This window comes from Panicum virgatum, chromosome 3N (assembly GCF_016808335.1).
Source record: "Panicum virgatum strain AP13 chromosome 3N, P.virgatum_v5, whole genome shotgun sequence".
Classification (NCBI taxonomy): Eukaryota; Viridiplantae; Streptophyta; class Magnoliopsida; order Poales; family Poaceae; genus Panicum; species Panicum virgatum.
This window is the reverse complement of record NC_053147.1, coordinates 55,820,935-55,837,857: the sequence shown is the minus strand read 5'-3', so window position 1 is coordinate 55,837,857 and position 16,923 is coordinate 55,820,935. Positions and strand designations below refer to the sequence as shown.

At 44.9% G+C, this 16,923-nt stretch overlaps 4 protein-coding genes across 5 annotated transcripts; 2 read left to right on the top strand and 2 right to left on the bottom strand.

Annotated features, from left to right (window-relative positions):
• Nucleotides 1-259: 259 nt before the first annotated feature.
• LOC120666245 (NAD(P)H-quinone oxidoreductase subunit U, chloroplastic-like) lies at nucleotides 260-2,443 on the top strand. The gene is made up of 5 exons (XM_039946037.1): nucleotides 260-650; nucleotides 899-960; nucleotides 1,374-1,463; nucleotides 1,548-1,682; nucleotides 2,188-2,443. The coding sequence occupies exons 1-5, from the start codon at nucleotides 311-313 to the stop codon at nucleotides 2,281-2,283; spliced, it is 723 nt and encodes a 240-aa protein (XP_039801971.1). The 5' UTR covers nucleotides 260-310; the 3' UTR covers nucleotides 2,284-2,443.
• Nucleotides 2,444-4,651: 2,208 nt separating this feature from the next.
• Nucleotides 4,652-7,759, top strand: LOC120666244 (cell division topological specificity factor homolog, chloroplastic-like). Of its 2 annotated transcripts, none has more exons than XM_039946035.1 (2): nucleotides 4,652-4,852; nucleotides 6,914-7,759. In XM_039946035.1, the coding sequence occupies exons 1-2, from the start codon at nucleotides 4,748-4,750 to the stop codon at nucleotides 7,505-7,507; spliced, it is 699 nt and encodes a 232-aa protein (XP_039801969.1). In that variant the 5' UTR covers nucleotides 4,652-4,747; the 3' UTR covers nucleotides 7,508-7,759. The 2 variants fall into 2 exon arrangements, with proteins under 2 accessions (XP_039801969.1, XP_039801970.1); XM_039946036.1 differs by lacking the exon at nucleotides 4,652-4,852 and adding an exon at nucleotides 4,881-6,837.
• A 276-nt stretch (nucleotides 7,760-8,035) lies between these two features.
• Nucleotides 8,036-10,655, bottom strand: LOC120666243. The gene is made up of 8 exons (XM_039946034.1): nucleotides 10,411-10,655; nucleotides 10,128-10,278; nucleotides 9,871-10,021; nucleotides 9,554-9,679; nucleotides 9,402-9,482; nucleotides 9,127-9,319; nucleotides 8,760-9,027; nucleotides 8,036-8,526 (listed from the first exon to the last, which is right to left on the bottom strand). The coding sequence occupies exons 1-8, from the start codon at nucleotides 10,420-10,422 to the stop codon at nucleotides 8,258-8,260; spliced, it is 1,251 nt and encodes a 416-aa protein (XP_039801968.1). The 5' UTR covers nucleotides 10,423-10,655; the 3' UTR covers nucleotides 8,036-8,257.
• A 715-nt stretch (nucleotides 10,656-11,370) lies between these two features.
• Nucleotides 11,371-16,548, bottom strand: LOC120666242. Its single transcript, XM_039946033.1, has 8 exons — nucleotides 16,151-16,548; nucleotides 14,502-14,649; nucleotides 14,258-14,408; nucleotides 13,092-13,217; nucleotides 12,930-13,010; nucleotides 12,645-12,837; nucleotides 12,288-12,552; nucleotides 11,371-12,057 (listed from the first exon to the last, which is right to left on the bottom strand). The coding sequence occupies exons 1-8, from the start codon at nucleotides 16,400-16,402 to the stop codon at nucleotides 11,816-11,818; spliced, it is 1,458 nt and encodes a 485-aa protein (XP_039801967.1). The 5' UTR covers nucleotides 16,403-16,548; the 3' UTR covers nucleotides 11,371-11,815.
• Between the last annotated feature and the right edge of the window lie 375 nt (nucleotides 16,549-16,923).

Genomic DNA, 16,923 nt, shown 5'->3' with positions numbered 1-16,923 from the left:
TATGTTCAGTGTTAATCCCATTACATATATATAATCTCATTCATGTCACCTAGTTTCCTAACTCATCTTTTTAGTAAATCTGAGAATACTCATCACAGTGGCAGATGTCATATACTCACGGTTTTACTATTTGATACAATTTGGTGAGAATTTCTATTTGAGGCTAGAAATATTATATTTTTATTCTTTTTAGTAAATCTGAAAATTAAATGAAAAATAAGAAAAAGGGAAACTCAAAAACCGTTTATTTCCATCCCCACCTCCCTTATCTCCCGCGCTCTCCTCTTTCCCACCGTTAGCCTCCTCCACCATGGCTGCCCTCGGCATCACCTCCCCGCCGGCGCCGTCCGCCTTCGCGTCCGCAACATCGTCCTGCTCCCACTCTTCGCACTCCATCCCCCGCCCCCGCCCCCGCCCCCGCCTCCGCCTCCGCCTCCGCTCCCTCCCCACCCGGTTCGCGGCTGCGGCGTCGTTCCGCGCGCGGTGCGCCGCCGCCGCAGCCGGCGGGGCCGCGGGCTCGGAGGGCGCCGCCGCGGTGGCCGAGGTGGATGAGGCGGGAACCGACGTCGCCGGGGGCGCCGCGACCTCCACGCGGCCGCCCTACTCGCTCATCTCCGCGGAGAATGTGCAGAAGGCGATGCGCGGCCTCGGTGCGTTTCTTGGTCCCCGTGGCACATTTCTTCCTTCCCTTGGGGATATAAATCGCGTCGATGCTGTTGTTTCCTGCTCAACAGTTTCTTCAGAAATATGGATTGGATGAAATGGTAGCAGATTATAAAGTTGTCGTTTTCATGGGACTTTCGGATTTTTTTCCCCATGCATTAAATTTTCAGATTCTAGCAGAATTACAATGTTCTACTGCATTCTGTCTTGAAGCATATCTTTCCCATACTTGCAGCTATTACAGATGCTGATCACTATGGGAGGCTTGGAGTCACAAGACTAGCTTCTACTGATGAGGTAAATGTAAATTTCCCACAATGGCATGGGCCCATTATTGAGTGGGCAAAAACATTAGTAATCAGTAAACATGCGGCCTCACTAAATTTGTATGGCTGTCAAGTGCGTCGTGTTTCAGTCAATTAGCTCCATCAGAGAGACCATAAAAATATCTTTTCGGAGACATCCGATAAAATTGGAACAATACAGAGAGACCATATAAAAATCCAGAGTCTAATTGTGGAGATTAGATATAAAGGCAGTCTCGTACCTTTTATCCTTGCATGAACTCCTCGAGTTTACTTCCACTGTGTGTTTATTACTCTCAACTTCACTTTACTGTTTTAATGGCTTCCTTTATTTGTCAGTAATTGGTAGCTACTTTCAGCTGAGCACTATGATCTTTCAATAACTGAGTTCAATATCGAAATCAGGTAAACGCCGCCTATGAGAAAAGGTGTGAAGAACTAAATAGCAAAAAACTGGAAGAGGAGGAGCTCAACAAGGAACTTGACCTCCTAAAGGTTCTGATGCTAAACTAGGAGCCATAATACCTCACCTCACCCATTCCATTTTCCAGTACTTCAATCATATCTACACATCTGTAGGAATCATTTACCATACTATCAACTGAGGAAGAGCGAAGATTATACGATTGGAGCATATCCAGAAGTGGGCAACCTGAGCGATATGTCTGGCCTTTTCAAGTAGATCCCTTGGAGTCGGCACCGGATCCTCCACAGGTTTGCAATTTTCATTTTATTGGGATGACTTGTCATTTTTAAAACTCTGACAAACCCATTAGCATTCTCCAAAATGATTATAAAAAGGTTGCTGCTTCTAAGGGCTTTACAAATAAACTACACCATGTCAAGAAACAGCAAAGGAGTTTTTATTAGATCTTGCAAATCCCAAGCTGAGTACAAAATACCTCACAACCATATTACATAGACCAGGAGAAGAATTTGTTTTTTTCAGATGAAATGAAAATCAGGGAATTTGATAAATGACACTCTCAAATAATGCAGTTTTGAGAACTACAATTGGTTGTGAGGATGACATGTAGGTCCCATAATTTAGTGACAATGAGACAGCTATTGGCAATTTTCAAAGTGCAAAACTCCATCCAAGACCCTGCTAGGAAAACACTTTTTTTCCTGATAAGAAAACAAGAAGTTAAATCCATGTGACTTTGCTTTTTGTTGTGCGTTACATGATCCGGGGTTGTTGTTGCATGATTGGGAACAGGAACCCGAAGACGAGGTCCCGACAAAGCTCGTTGGCTACTTCTTCCTGGCGTGGTTCATACTCTCTGTTGTGTTCTCGGTGACCCTCAACAGATGAGGGACATGACATCTCGCCCCCTGCAAAAGATGAACTGCAACCCCAATACCGTATATCTTCCATGTATGAATGCTGTACATGACAGACATACTGTTAATGGTAATAGTTAACTGGAGCACATAGCTGCACATTCTATACAGATCACGCTCATGAATCCTGAGTCCTTGGGTCACCTGAAGGTGAAGCGCTCCCAAAATTTCTAATGCTGGTCCTTTTTTAGTAGCAGCAGTAGTACTTACTGATTTCTGTTTCCGACTAAACCAATGCTGTTAATGGTTGGAAACGTGGAGTTCGTGAAATTTACCATATGTCAAGCTGAATCTAAGAACCCAACGAATCTCTTCAATAGCAAATCAAGATCGTCTTCTGATCACCTGAGGCGAAGCCACCCTTTCGTCTGCCGTTGCCCCAGGGCAGGGTGACTCAGAGCATGGCTAACAACGCCGCCCGCTGGTCGGCTGCATGCGGTCCCTCGTGTTCGCTTCTGCGCCGTTGCAGGCTGGATGCTGACGGTTCAGGCCATCGAGGCCCACGAGCAGTGATTGAGACGCATGTCCCAGCCAGGGTTAAGCGAGCCGCTCGCTATGTTCTCTCTCTTCTTCTCTCTTTTCTCCACATAGAATTTAGTCAGCTTCTAGCCCACTATAATGCTTGCTCTCAAGTGGCGCTGCCTCCCATCCCTCTCGTCCCCACATCCTCCTCCCCTTGTGTTGTCGCCGGAGCTCGCTACCGGAAGCCCGCAGAGCCACAATGAAGGTGGCGGCGGAGCTCATCTCCCTAGAATTCCCCATTCCCCCTTCTGTATCAATGATGGCCGACCCTCGTTTGGTAGGGCTCGGATCTGGCACCCCCTGAGCGCCCTGGGCAGATCTGCCCACCATCATCACGCTACCCTACCGCCGCTCCTCTCCCAGCGGGTGGCCACACGACCGCTTCGGCGTGCCTGCAGACACTCCAGGATGAGGGGTAGGGGTCGGCGCACAGATCTTGGGATGGTGAGGCCGGATCTGGCCTCGCCCGAGGAGCCGGCGTAAGGCGGGATGGGGGCGGTAGCAGCAACAATCGCTGGTGAAGGCCTCGGATCTCGAAGGTGGACCACCGGTTGGCGCTCTTGGGCGCAGTTGTGCGGAGTTGACTTCGAGGTATTCCATGGCGCGTAAGAGTAAGTATTATGGCTAGCTGCAAGCCGGCCAAATCACTCTAGCGGAGAGAGAAAAGGAGAAAGAGCACGGAGTAGGCGTCTCGCGAGACCGCGGCTTGAAGCCGGCGAAATGCGCTTCCATTCGTAGCATGTGCTGTTGCGCTTCCTCGGCTTGGCTGCATGCGCTGCTGGCCCAGCTCGATGCTGCTGCTGCTGAGCCACGCTCGAGCCTATTTCGCCGGCAAGCGGGCTGATTCATTGCTCTTGCTCTAAGGGGAAATCCCAATCTAGCCTTACACCGGCCGGTAACCGTGATGCTTCTTGCGCCGTTTTCTTTTCAGAGGTTTTTCCAATGCACTATCTATCGATCATCCACAAGTGTTATGGAAAACCATTTGAGAGAATTCTTATCCGACAATACAAAGATATTGATATTGATGACACCTCGTGGTAACACTCTCTTCTTGGAGGTGATGCCAATATTTTCTCACACCCAGAGATTAGTTCGTGAAAAGATTTGGAAAGCAATGGACGATCCAAATATCAAGTTTTTTAGTAAACGAGATATGTCATGGATTGGTGCTGCATGAAGACATTGCAAGGTTGAAATGAGAACGAAGAAGATTGAAACTTAGTCTTATAGCTTTATCATTGTTTTTTTATTTCTTTCAATTTTTGTAATTTTTTTACCCACAAGATGGATATAGAGACCGGTTTAGTTCCATATCTAAAAAAAATTGAACAGTGTAATGAAGAAACACGCGCTCCACCAAATATGATAAAAAATCACTCCAACAAAACTCGAGGATGAACAAAATTAGATTAGCGAGGCAAATTGAGGGTAGCTTAGTTGACAAGATTTCCTGTGATGGAACATATCTACATGGTTTCGAGTTTCGGACTTGATACGGGTGACCATAATTTTCTAAATTTATTTTAATATTTAATTGGCACTAATTTCCCAATGATAGGCTCATGCTTTCGTGTTTTGCAAAAAAATAAGGCAAGAGAAGTGTCCGCAAAGGCTACGACCTCATACGCGCCTACGATGTCGCCGTAGCAATTTTTCTTTTTTGAAAGGTCGTAGCAATTTTTCGAACTGAGAACAAAGGTGACCACGGATTTCCCGTGGTCCATCCAGTCCATCGGGCCCACTGTCAGACTCCCGTGGACCGAGGTGCCACCTGGCAGGCACCAGCCAGCTCCCTTCCAAGTCCAGTCCAGGTCCAGCCCAGTCCAACAGCCGACGCTCCCCAAGCACGGAGAAAGCGGCCGGCGAGCTAAACCCTAGGTCCCTACTCCCTAGCACACTCGCATCCTCCCATGGCGCTGCCCGTCTCCGGCGGCTGCGGCGGCGACGCCTGCGCGCTCCTCGCCCCGTCCGCCTCCTCGCTCCGCCCGCCGCTCCGCCGCGCCGCCGGCGCCAAGGTCCGTTCCTCCCAGAACCCTAGCATTTGATTTAATCCTGCGCGATAGAGCTGGAATCAGCGCGCGTGTACGGCGCTGGATTGGCTTCGAAGGCCCGGATTTTGGTTGGAGTATGCGGAGCGGCTCTTTTGCTGCTGGATTTGTGTGAGCCCCCGGTGGGTGACGTTGCCTTGGTTCTCGGTGGTGCACTTACTGCTGGTGGGTAGTAGCGGGGCGTGCTCTGCGGTGATGTCCGCAGTGAAGTATATTTTTTTTGGTTGATTGGTAGGCTAATACTCGGCTAGGTGTTAACAACAGACTCGGCTGATTGAATCGGAGGAATTATTTGAGTCGCCTGAATTTTTTTTATAGTAAAATCGTCTGAATGCAGTATTAGCCTGAATTATTTGAGGAGTCGCCTGAATTATTTGAGGGGCGGAGGAAGAGGTCTGCTGGGTTGGAGGGGAGTAGTGTAATCGAATGCAGTATGCAGGGACCACAGGGGTGTGAGGAAGGCCCACTAGAACCCTTGTGTTTCTGGATAACCCTTTAGTATTAGGTATATTTTTGGAGCTGCCACTTTCCAAGATTAATCATTTTGCTCGTTAGCCTGTGGCCTGCCCCAACATTCCTGGGACAAAAGAGTTTGAAGCTGCTTTATCATTTTGTTCGGTTAATTTGGTTCTTGTTCTGGCTTGTAACTCTGATGTTCGTTCTTGGATTCTACATATCTGAATTCAGAACATAAGCTGGTGGGAGATGTGGATCAGGTTTCATGTACCCATTTGTGGGAATTACCTCAAGTATACCCTTCTGGAATTACTGATTGTATCTTTGCATGCTGTCCGACCATAAATAAGTGCCCTGCATTTGATTTCCTGGTGAAAGGATTTCCTCTTCATGCTGTCATTTGCTACCTTGTATGTACAGCTTTTGTGTCCTATTTGATAGTGTGCTATGCTCAAAACTAAAGTTAGCCATTGTCTCCTTTATTATTGGTCTCGTTTAATTGCAATCATTTTTTGCTGCCTATCGTAATACATTGGAAAATTAGAATTTACTCCACCAAAGTGTAGCAAACTAGCAATGAATGTAAACTGATAGGCGTTTGGCGTCTCCATTTCATGCGGGTTTAGTGTGCTAGTGAAGCTGGTGTGTTTGTTAGTAGTCCTAGTAATCTCAAACTTGCTTGACAAAAACCAGACAATCAGATTTCCAAATTTAAGCTTGCTTAGTATCGGGCTCTTTTCTGTTTTTTTTTCCCTTTGCTTTGTACAATTTTCTCGTGCCATGTTTTTTCATACTGTGGAAGTATTAGTATTAGGTTCTGGTAAGATGAGCATGAAAGCATGCCATTTCCAGCTACTAAACTACTTGCCAGACCCTACAAGGAGCTCCCAGACTAATTGGTTCCTTCTTTTTTTCATTGTACATCGGTACTTGGTAGCAGATTTGGAGAGTATGAATCTGGTTGGAAAGGTAGCTAGAAATGAAGAAAGTTTGTATTTATAAAAATACTTTGTGTTAGTATATTTTTCAATTTTTTCAAATATAAATCTCAAACCAGATGTCATTTTTTTTTCATCCTAAACTGAGATGGTACATAAGAGTAGGCTGGCCTTGTCATCAGGAATCAAGAGTTAAGAGAGTTCCTGAGGCTATGTTTGACCAAATTTGAGGGGTTCACCCCATGAAATGTGGTTTCTATCTGCCTTGCTGTCTTGTTATTCTTGCTCTGTTAGATTAGCTCTGTGTTTAATTTTTTTTTTCATATGCACATTTCTTTAGTGTATTGTTGATAGAAGGCCTGAAGCATGCTTGCTCAATTAACTATAAAATGATTCATATATGAATAATTAAACTAGTGTACTGCTGTGTCACACATACAAGATATTAGACCTAGTACTGTGTATAGCTCTGATGCTGTCATGCAGATTTGTGCGAGTTTCAGTATTGGAGGTTTAGTATTGTCAGTGGAAACATACCAAGCACTGCCACTAGCTTTGGTACTGCAATGTGCTTCTAATATGTTGGCATTGTTTATACTGGAATTCTCAACATTATAATTTTGTCATGCTGCAGGCTCACTTTTGTACTTTTCCTCGTGGAGCATCTAGCAATCACATGCTTACAAACAGCCGGTTAATCATTGAACGTCAAAGCTGTTCACAGAGATCCACCCAGACCTATGCTCTTTCAAGGAAGGATTTTTCTCCTATAACTCAAGAGATGGAAGGCTTCCTTCACAATGTCGTTAACATGGGATTTCTTGACCGTCTGAAATTAGCATGGAAGATAATCTTTCCTGCGCCAACCATAAAGGAAAACTCCAATGCAAACATTGCAAAACAGAGGCTTAAGATGATCCTATTCTCAGACAGGTGTGAAGTTAGTGATGAAGCAAAGAAAAAGATTGTGGAGAATGTCATTGAGGCGCTATCTGAGTTTGTCGAGATAGAATCACGGGATAACGTCCAAGTGGATATCTCAACTGATGCTGGCCTTGGTACGATGTACTCTGTGACTGTTCCCGTGCGCCGTGTGAAGCCAGAGTACCAGGAATCTGAAGAGCAATACAGAGGGAAAATCGTTGGCGTCGACTTCAAGGACACTGGAGAATCGTCTGGTAGCGTTGATGTGACATTTGACTTCTTTGTTCCCAAGGAGAACTACTGAGTCCTTGTACTTGGAGTGTGCTCTGCACAATGTTTCATTTGTTCTTTGCATTATGAACCCTTTGGGTAGAAAGCTAGCATGTTTGTTCTCTAGCATGATGTAAATATCTAGGATCCCTCTTCGCTCCACATTTCCTGTAACTTGATTCTGGAACTTTGTTGTAGACATAGTGCCTGGTTCTTTGAAAAACAAATTCTGTTTTTCTTCATGAGAAAATAACGTCCTGTTGCTGTCTTTGCAACTGTACTAGCATATGCCATTTTTCGGGGTGTTATCTGCCAAAGTGTTTAGGTTTCATACTGAGCATGATCTTTGCATCACTTGACATCCGATTCATGGGGATTAAAATGCCGTCAATTTCTTTAATATTTCAAAGTCACGAGTCCAAAACCAACGCATGAGTATCAGAGTACTCAGGTCCGGATATTCTGGCTAAGCAACAGGTGCATTAATGCTAATGAAATCCACCGTGCATTTAGACTACCTTCCAATGTTACTCGCTTTGCGAACAAGCAGCTGAGCTGGTTGTTCAGCAAAATTATCAAAAATTGTTTGCATATCATTTGATTCAGGTACTTACAGAAAAAGAACTAGAGTTTTCTGAAAACTGAAAATTCTGATGACAGCGCTGTTGAAAGAACAGAACAGTATTCGGCGGATCATTTCAAATATCCATCCAAGTTTGACATGGAGACTAAATTCTATGTTACTAGCATGGTGCGTAGCAAGGAAATACAGAAGACTGCACAATCACAGTTTCCCGAAAATAAACCCGGATGAATTGGACCACACATGCAGCAGACCGTGTTTGTTGCCGGTGTATATCTCATTCCTGTCCTCGTCGTAGAACACTGCTGTAACGTCCTTCAGGGCTTCTGGAGGGGTGCAGCCGACCGAGGACCGGTTATTGCAACCATTTCTGCGAGGGGCGACACTGATGGTAGGGTTGTTGGCAGCAATCTTCGCAATGCACTTGCCCGTCACAATGTCGCTCATGTTGATGGACCCAATTGGAGTAACTGCAGATGATACATGTGTCAGGAAATTTGCAGCCAATAGTTCTACAAACCGAATTCCATGGTACGCTCCACACTCATGATTACTATTGATGCTCTACAGGATTTACTGTCAGAACCACCTAGCATTTTTATACATCAGTGTAGTAGTTCTCTAGATGAAAGTAGTTGCATTTTTATTTTTATATAAATGAATGATGCAATTTCGAGAAAATGAAGGGTTTTGAGTAATGCACCTGTACCATCATCCTCAACTGCCTCAGATTTGCAGTACGAGATAATCCGGCCCTCGTCCTTAGTAATATAAATTGCGTTTGTGCTACAAACGTTGTCATGCCAAAGCAAATGGTCTTCAAAAGAAGTCACAAGCTCCCCCTGGAAGTTCCATACAGCTGCCGTTCTATTCCGGAATATCAAGAAGAGATTCCTCTCATACAGAACAGCCAATGCTTGAGGGTTCACAAACTTGGTGGCACTGATTTCTATTAGCTCAGAATTCCACACCTTCACGGCATAAACAACGTCAATTATTAGGCTCGCAAGAATTAGGGGTTCCTCTAGGGGGAAAACAAATGTAATATATCGCTCCTGAACTTGCCATACATCAAGTATCTGAATGTTCTCGCCCTCTTGCTTGACCAGGAGCTTCTTGTTGAAATGTTCAATGAAATCAACTTTCTTGTTGGGGTGCAACAAGTGCTTAAAAGATTTAATTGGCTTTCCATCTACAATGGATAACATCTTCAACGAAACATAACTCGGCGTTCTATTATATACCACGAGCATGAATCCCTGACTGAAATAAGAAATTTAAAATGCATCAATTGGGTCCCTAGAATGCTGTAAGATAGATCAAATCAGGAGAAAAGAGCGCAAACCTGATCTTTATATCCTGCACATTCTCATGTTGTATCGAATATAGAAAGGAGTAGTTCGCCAAGTCAAAGACCTTATAGATACTGCACATAAAAGAATGACAATTAGGTCAATATGGCTGTGGAAAAAAAATGAACTGTTAAAGAAGGCATACCCTTGCTGTGGTGCATATATGAGTACTTTTCCATTCACACTATCAAACTCCACAAATCCTGGCCACTTCAGAGATTCGGATTCAAAAATAGGAAATCCAGCATCTAACTCATTCCTTCTAACATACCTGCAGGAACAATCAGCCCATGAACTTTGGTAAGTTGCATTGTTCAACAAAAGTCGATTCAAACGATACTTGAACAGTGTATATATATAGATAGGAATAAGGAAAAACAGTAATAACATTAAAAAAATATTTAGCATCTATAGGGCACTTCTTCAAAAGAGAACTTTGGACTTTGGAGCATATGTTCTTACTCAAGCGGGGTTGTTCTGCAGTTCAACGATCCATAATTGTCAGATGGATAAATGGAGATAGTGATAAGCGAATCATTGTACTTGTTGTAAAACATGCTCCGAATAACTTCATCTGGGCTTAAATTCAAGAAGGCTATGCGCTTATTTGTCACTGCAGACACAGAAGTACAAAGGCAGAGCAGGCCAAATGACAACGAACAGATTTTATCAGATATTCAGAATGTGCCACGTACAGATCTCATCTTCAGAACACCTACCTCGGTCAAAAGCAGCGCAAAGCCCAGATCGAGAAAGAGCAAATACGATATCCTTCGCCCCTACAATCTCAATAACTTTGGATCTTTCTGTAAGGCACTTGTACTTCACAGATAGGAGAGCGTCGCAGCCATCGTAGGTATCGAATTCTTCCTGCAAAAGACGAGGGAGTTGAAACTCCAACAGAGGACACAGAGGTAACGACGCCGGTGACAGTCGCCACAAGTAACCCTAGCGCATGCCGGGGCACCAGAAGACGAGGGTGAGGTCTGGTCATCTGTGTACCTGGAGCTGCATGCCGCGCCCGGGTCAGTCAGTGAAGAACGATGATGAAGATCCCGGGCCAGTCAGTGATGGACGATGATGAAGATCACGGAGAACGTCGTCGACTTCAATTTGTCGAGACAGATTCACCCATCTACAGGATGTTATATATGTATAGTATGTTTTAACTGAAGCTGCACACGACCTTAATCTGCGGCAAGTTTGTTGCAGTTGTGGAAGACGTGGTCTGGGCTTGGATGGATCCAACCAACCAGGTTACGGAGGCCAGCTTTCAGTCTATAAAAGCTTGGCTTAACAGTTACTCCATCCAACCATTGTAGAACTGGTAACATTATATTTTTGTATGACGATTAGTGTCATGTAGTAGTCTTCGATAATATTGATATAATATCAGCATTACTTATATTATATTCATGGGGGTTAAAATTGTACCCAAGGATGGCAACGGGTCGGGTTCGGATCGGGTGGAGTCTCCGTGCACCCAAAACCGAAATCCAAAATCGAAACCCGAACCCGAAACCGAAACCGATTCGGATGGAAATCCATCACCAAAACCAAACCCGCGGATACCCGAAACCCGAATGGATACCCGAAATCCGCGGATAAATATACACATATTCGCATGTATAAACAAGAGGCAACACATAATAAATATTTTCATGAGTCAACTTTCAATAAATTTAATAGTCTAAGTAAACAAGTTATCATTAAAATATTATAAAACATGAGTTTTAATTTCAAATGATTTATTTCGGATATCCATTGGATATCCACGGGTGGAAACCAAAACCCGAAACCGAACCCGAAATCAAACCCAAACCCGAACCTGAAAACCGTGGACGAAAAACCAACACCAAACCCGAAACCCGAAAAACCGAAACCCGCGGATACCCGCACCAAACCCGATCCGCTGCCATCTCTAATTGTACCGAAATTCTTTCATGTTTCACTTCACAATGATTAAAAAAGGAGGGCTTCACTTCACATAGGATCATGTAGCAACCTATAGCTATATGCAATGAGCCACAGGCAGCCATCAGGATTTCAAGCTGTTGCTATTACAATACACACCATTTCACCTATCACTGCTGCTATTACATTTAATCTTGGAACTTCAGACGTTTACTGCCTCACCGCCAGAAACTTGGCAGACAGTATCCACCGAAGTTTGATTGAGAGGCTAATTTCTGAAAAAAAAAACTTGGTAGATGCCATGACAATACAAAATAAATAAACATTTACAAGAACACTTCACGTTCGCACAGCTGCTCAAGGAAACACATTCTATCATCGCCAAATACAAAAACTAGGTGAGCCCTGGGGCCAGGGATTATACAGAATGCAGTGAAGCTAATCGGATCTTCATGTCAGAATCAAAAGGGCGAAACTATGTACATGTTACTATCTAGTTAGACCACACATGGACCAGGCCATGGCTGTTGCCGGTGTAGATCTCGTTCCTGTCCTCATCATAGAACAGCGCTGTGACATCCTCCAGGGCTTCTGGAACTGTGCTCCACACAGAGGACCGCTTCTTGCGACAGTTTCTGCGAGGGGTGACATTGAGGGAAGGGTCGCTGGCAGCGATCTTGGCAATGCACTTGCCTGTCATAATCTCACTCATGTTGATGGATCCAATCGGAGTAACTGCAGATGACACATGCCAGGATAATCCACAAATAGTTCTACAGAACTAAAGGACGTTCTATAGTATGTTCCACATATATGATATATGATAGGGTAATGGCAGCCAACATAAATTTTTATAGCAGATTTAATATTAAAACAATCCAACAAACTTATATATCAGTGTACGATACCTGATATAAAAAGACCTATTAATTTTTTACTCAATAATCAGCATTTGAGTACGATACCTGTACCATCTTCCGCCACAACCTCTGATTTGCAATACGAGATAATCAGATCCTGGTCGCTAGTAATGTAAATATTGTTGGTGCTACAATCATGATGCCAAAGTAAATGGTCTTCAAATGAAGTCACAAGCTCTCCCCGAAAATTCCATACGGCAACTGTTCTGTTTCGGAATGTCAAGAAGAGATTGTTCTCATAAAGAAAAATGAATGCTGAAGGGGTCATAAACTTGGAGACACTGACTTCAATTAGCTCAGAAGTCCGCACCTTCAAAACACAAAGACCATCTAATCATTAGTCCTGCATGCAGTAAGAGAAGCTAAAAAAAAGATTACACAAGTCTCATGAATATGACATACATCAAGTATCTGGAAGTTTTCATCCTCTTGCTTGACAAGGAGCTTCTCATTGAATTGCTCAATGAAATCAATTTTCTTGTTGCGGTGCAACAAGTGCTTAAAAAATTTCAGTGGCTTTCCATCTTCAATTGATATTATCTTTAATGGAACATAACTTGGAGTTCTATCATATATCAAGAGCATGATTCCTGGACTGGAATATATAAAAACAAATTGAGAAGTCATTGTTTGTCCTCTAAAATACAGGAATATAGATAGAACAAATGAAGGAAAGGGAGCACCAACCTGATCTTTATCTCCTGCACATTTTCATCTGGTACTGAATATAGAAAGGAGTAGTTCTTCAAGTCAAAGACCTTATAGATACTTCAGATAAAACGATAACAATTAGAACAATACTGCTGTGAAAAGCACTATTCATGCAATAAACAGTTTACGAAGACCTACCCATCCTGTGCAGAATATGTGAGTACTTTTCCATTCACATCATCGAACTCCACAAATCCAGGCCACTTCAGAGATTCTGATTCAAATAGAGGAAATCCGGCATCTAATTGATTCCTTCTAATATACCTGAAAGAGTATTACCAATACAAAAACCATATATAGTCGAGCCCAAAAACTATCATAAGTCAATTAAAAAACACTTGAATATGTGATATACAGGACTAAGGAACATGGTTCTTAAGGCGCTAAGTCAATTCACAACGCCTAGGCATTAAAGGCGCGCGGCGAGGCGACGCCATAAACATATCCTAAACATACCATAACAGCAACATTTAGTAGCATATACATGCATATGTTGAGTTGTACCACTCATTCTCCCCTTTCCAGTTGCTCTTGCACAACTACTCCAGCAAGCAGTAGAGGTATAGATGATAGAGCAGAGCAAGCACATGCAGCAGAGTAGAGGGAAGGGAAGCACGAGCAGAGCAGCAGATCATAGGGAAGGAAAGACTGGAAAATGAATTACATGCAGTATTACAGTCATGGACCAGCGGGGACCAAAGAGGTGGGCCGCACAGGGCCGTGGACCAGCCGAGGGGACAGAGGACATTTGTCAAAGGAGGCGCACGGGACCATCGGCGGGAGATGCGCGGCGTTGGCCTCGAGAACAGGCAGAGACGTGTGGGGTCGCCATGGTCGGGGATCCCGCTGCCGCCATGAGCCCATGAGTTCCCGCCTCCCTCCCCTTCTTCCCTCTCTTCTGTTTCCCTCTCTTGATTAAGCCAGGATTGGGCAGATATTCCTCTTGATTTCCCATCCGCTCCTCAGATTTCCCGCCCGCACCTCGATTTCCGGATCTCCCCTTGATTTCCCGCACACACCCAGCCCTCGATTTCACACAGTGCCTATGTATGGCGCCCGCCTCATCCTCCAGGACGCCTAGACGAACACCTTTGGATGCCCAGGTGGATGCCATAGGCATCCTGGCAAGGCGAGGGGGATGCCTACCACCCCCAGCACGCCTAAACGCCTAATCGTCGCCTAGGCGACGCCTTACGAACCATGCTAAGGAAAAACTGTAAATTACATTAAGAGCGCATATTCATAGATTACTTCTTGAAAAGTGACATAGAACTAAGAGAAATCTCTGGAGCATATGTTCTTACTCAATTGGGGTTGTTCTGCACTTCAATGTGCTGAAATTATCAGAAGCATAAACTGATACAGTAATAAGTGAATCATTGTTCTTGTTGTAGAACAAGCTCCGAATGACTTCATCTGGGCTCAAATTCAAGAAGGCTATGCGCTTGTTTGTTACTGATGGCACAAAAATACAAAGGCAGAGATCAGATGGCACCCATATTTTTATCGGAATGTGTCACAAACATATTTCATCTTTAGAACACCAACCTCGGTTGAAAGCAGCACAAAGACCAGAATGAGCCAAGGCAAATATGATATCCTTTGCTGCAACAATCTCAATAATTTTGGATCGTCTTCTAAGAAACTGCAGCTTCACAAATAGGTGAGCGTTGTGATCATACGTATCAAACTCCTCCTGCACCAGACCAGACAAAAGGATTATGATGTCAATGTAGTTACATGAACCCAGAACACATTCGAACAAAGATACAAAGAAAGAATCAGGACCCAGCACTGGGGTACCTCTACTAAACAGAAATGGCAGTTTTAGTCAGATTTGTGCATCAATGAACCACAATAACCATATAAAAATTCTGAAATGGTACAGACAAATAGGAAGGAATACACAGGGCATGAAGAAGAGAGGTATCTTGAGTAGTTCAAATGCTCAATCATGTTACCCCCCCCCCCATCACCCCCCCCCCCCAACACACGTACACACAATGACACACAAAAGAGTGAAAAAAGTCAAGGTATACAAACACAAGTGTAATGCACGTACTTGAAATGTTCATTGCAAGTCATTTCACACGTTCCATTTTATATCAAACTCCAGTTCAAGTCCAGCAGTTAACATCCTCAACCCCAGCATTGCAGGTGCCAATCAAAGAAAGCATATAAAAATCATGTTCAAACTGAGGTATCTACAGCACAACCCATGAAAATCAGCAAGTCAATCCTGTACACACAAGAAATAACCCTCAAGAGGCATCCCATTTTCCTCAAAGAGCTTCACAAGAAAATCCCCAAGATCAAAACTTTTTTTCTCTAAAGGGCAGAATTTCCCACCTAGCACAATCAGAGACCGAAGGAAACGCAGCCCTAAGCAAGAGTACCCAACTAATTTCACCCTGTGCACCAACAAAGAGAACACACAAGAATTATGTGTTCAAAATAATGCATCTAGAACCAGGGGCGGAGCAAGACCAAAAGTTCACCAAGGTCATGTCTATCAAATGATTAGGTCATCAAGCATTATTAACAACTATAAACAGTGATTTCCATTGCTTTTTTCAAAATTCGTTGGGGTCGGCATAACCCCGTTGGGAAGCTGTAGCTCCACCACTTTCTAGACTCTAGAGCATCAGACACGTGAAAGCTAACAGTTGATCCTTCCACACTAAAACAATAACCCTAAAAGGAATCTCATTTATCAAGAAGACAGCTACATCACAAACTCAACAATTGAGGAACATCCAAGATCATATCTTTTTTATACAACAGAAACACATAATGGACATACTAGAATTGTCCATTCCAAGTCATTTCACATTTTCCATTTTCCACACTCAGTCAGGAAACGACCATGAAATGAATCTTATTAGCCTTAAAGGCGGACCTTTTGCAGGAACTCAACAAATTGGGGAATCCCTAAGACCAAATCTTTGTCCTCTCAGGAACGAAAATTTCCCGCCTAGCATGATGGGAACGCGCAAGATCAAAATTCCATGTCAAATTACCCATGGACTCCCACCATTTCGACGCCGCGCAGCACCGGCGCCGGCCCAAAACCCTAGGCTCGCCCGGCGCCAACAGCGCGCTGCGTCGCCTCGGCCCGGCCCACCCACAGCCGCAGGCCTCCCCGACCCGGACGACAGCAGCGAGTAACGGAGGCGGCGGCGAAGGAAAATAAATACCTGGAGCCGCATGTTCCGGAAGCGCTCGGGCACGGCGGCCGCGGGCCCGCCGCCGCGCGCGGCGAGCTGGCGGCCCCCGATCTCGCGGCGCTGCAGCTTTGCGGCGGAGTTGAGCGCGGGCGCGTCAAGGCGGCGCTTCCGCCCGCCCGCGCCGGCCCCCGCGCCGGGGCGGCCGCCGTCCGCACCGTCGCCGCCCCGCCGGCGCGCCGTGACGCGGAGGCGCACCCGCAGCTGCCGCTTGGGTCCGTCCATCCCGGACCCCGCCGGCGCGCCCCTCCTCTTCTGCCTAACCCCCCGCCCTGGATCCGAGGAGGGAGGCCGCTAGGGTTTGGTGAGGAGGGAGCCGGGGATGGGAGGAATAGGATTGGGGGGACGAAAAGGGGAAGGGAGACGCGGGGTTGCGGGGAGGGGAGAGAGGGAGGAAGAGGAGGGGCCATTTGTGCCAGTGGTAATTCGAGCGGGCCCACCGCGCAGTGAGACGGCAGCTCCCCACCAATGGTTTTGACTTTTGAGGAACTGGACCATAGGGTAGGAGTTAAAGATAGAAACGGATGGGATTCGCACGGACAGAGATTCGAATATCTCGGATAATTATATTTGTATTTTATTCCAATTTCCATCTCTTAGGAATTAGGATGGAAACAGATCGGATTCGCACGGATACGAATTCGGATATCTCGGATATTTTCGGATATCCATTTTCCTGTTTCTTTACCGTTTCCATACCGTTTCCATCCCTAGTAGGAGGGCCGAAGAACTTCTGCAGCCGACCA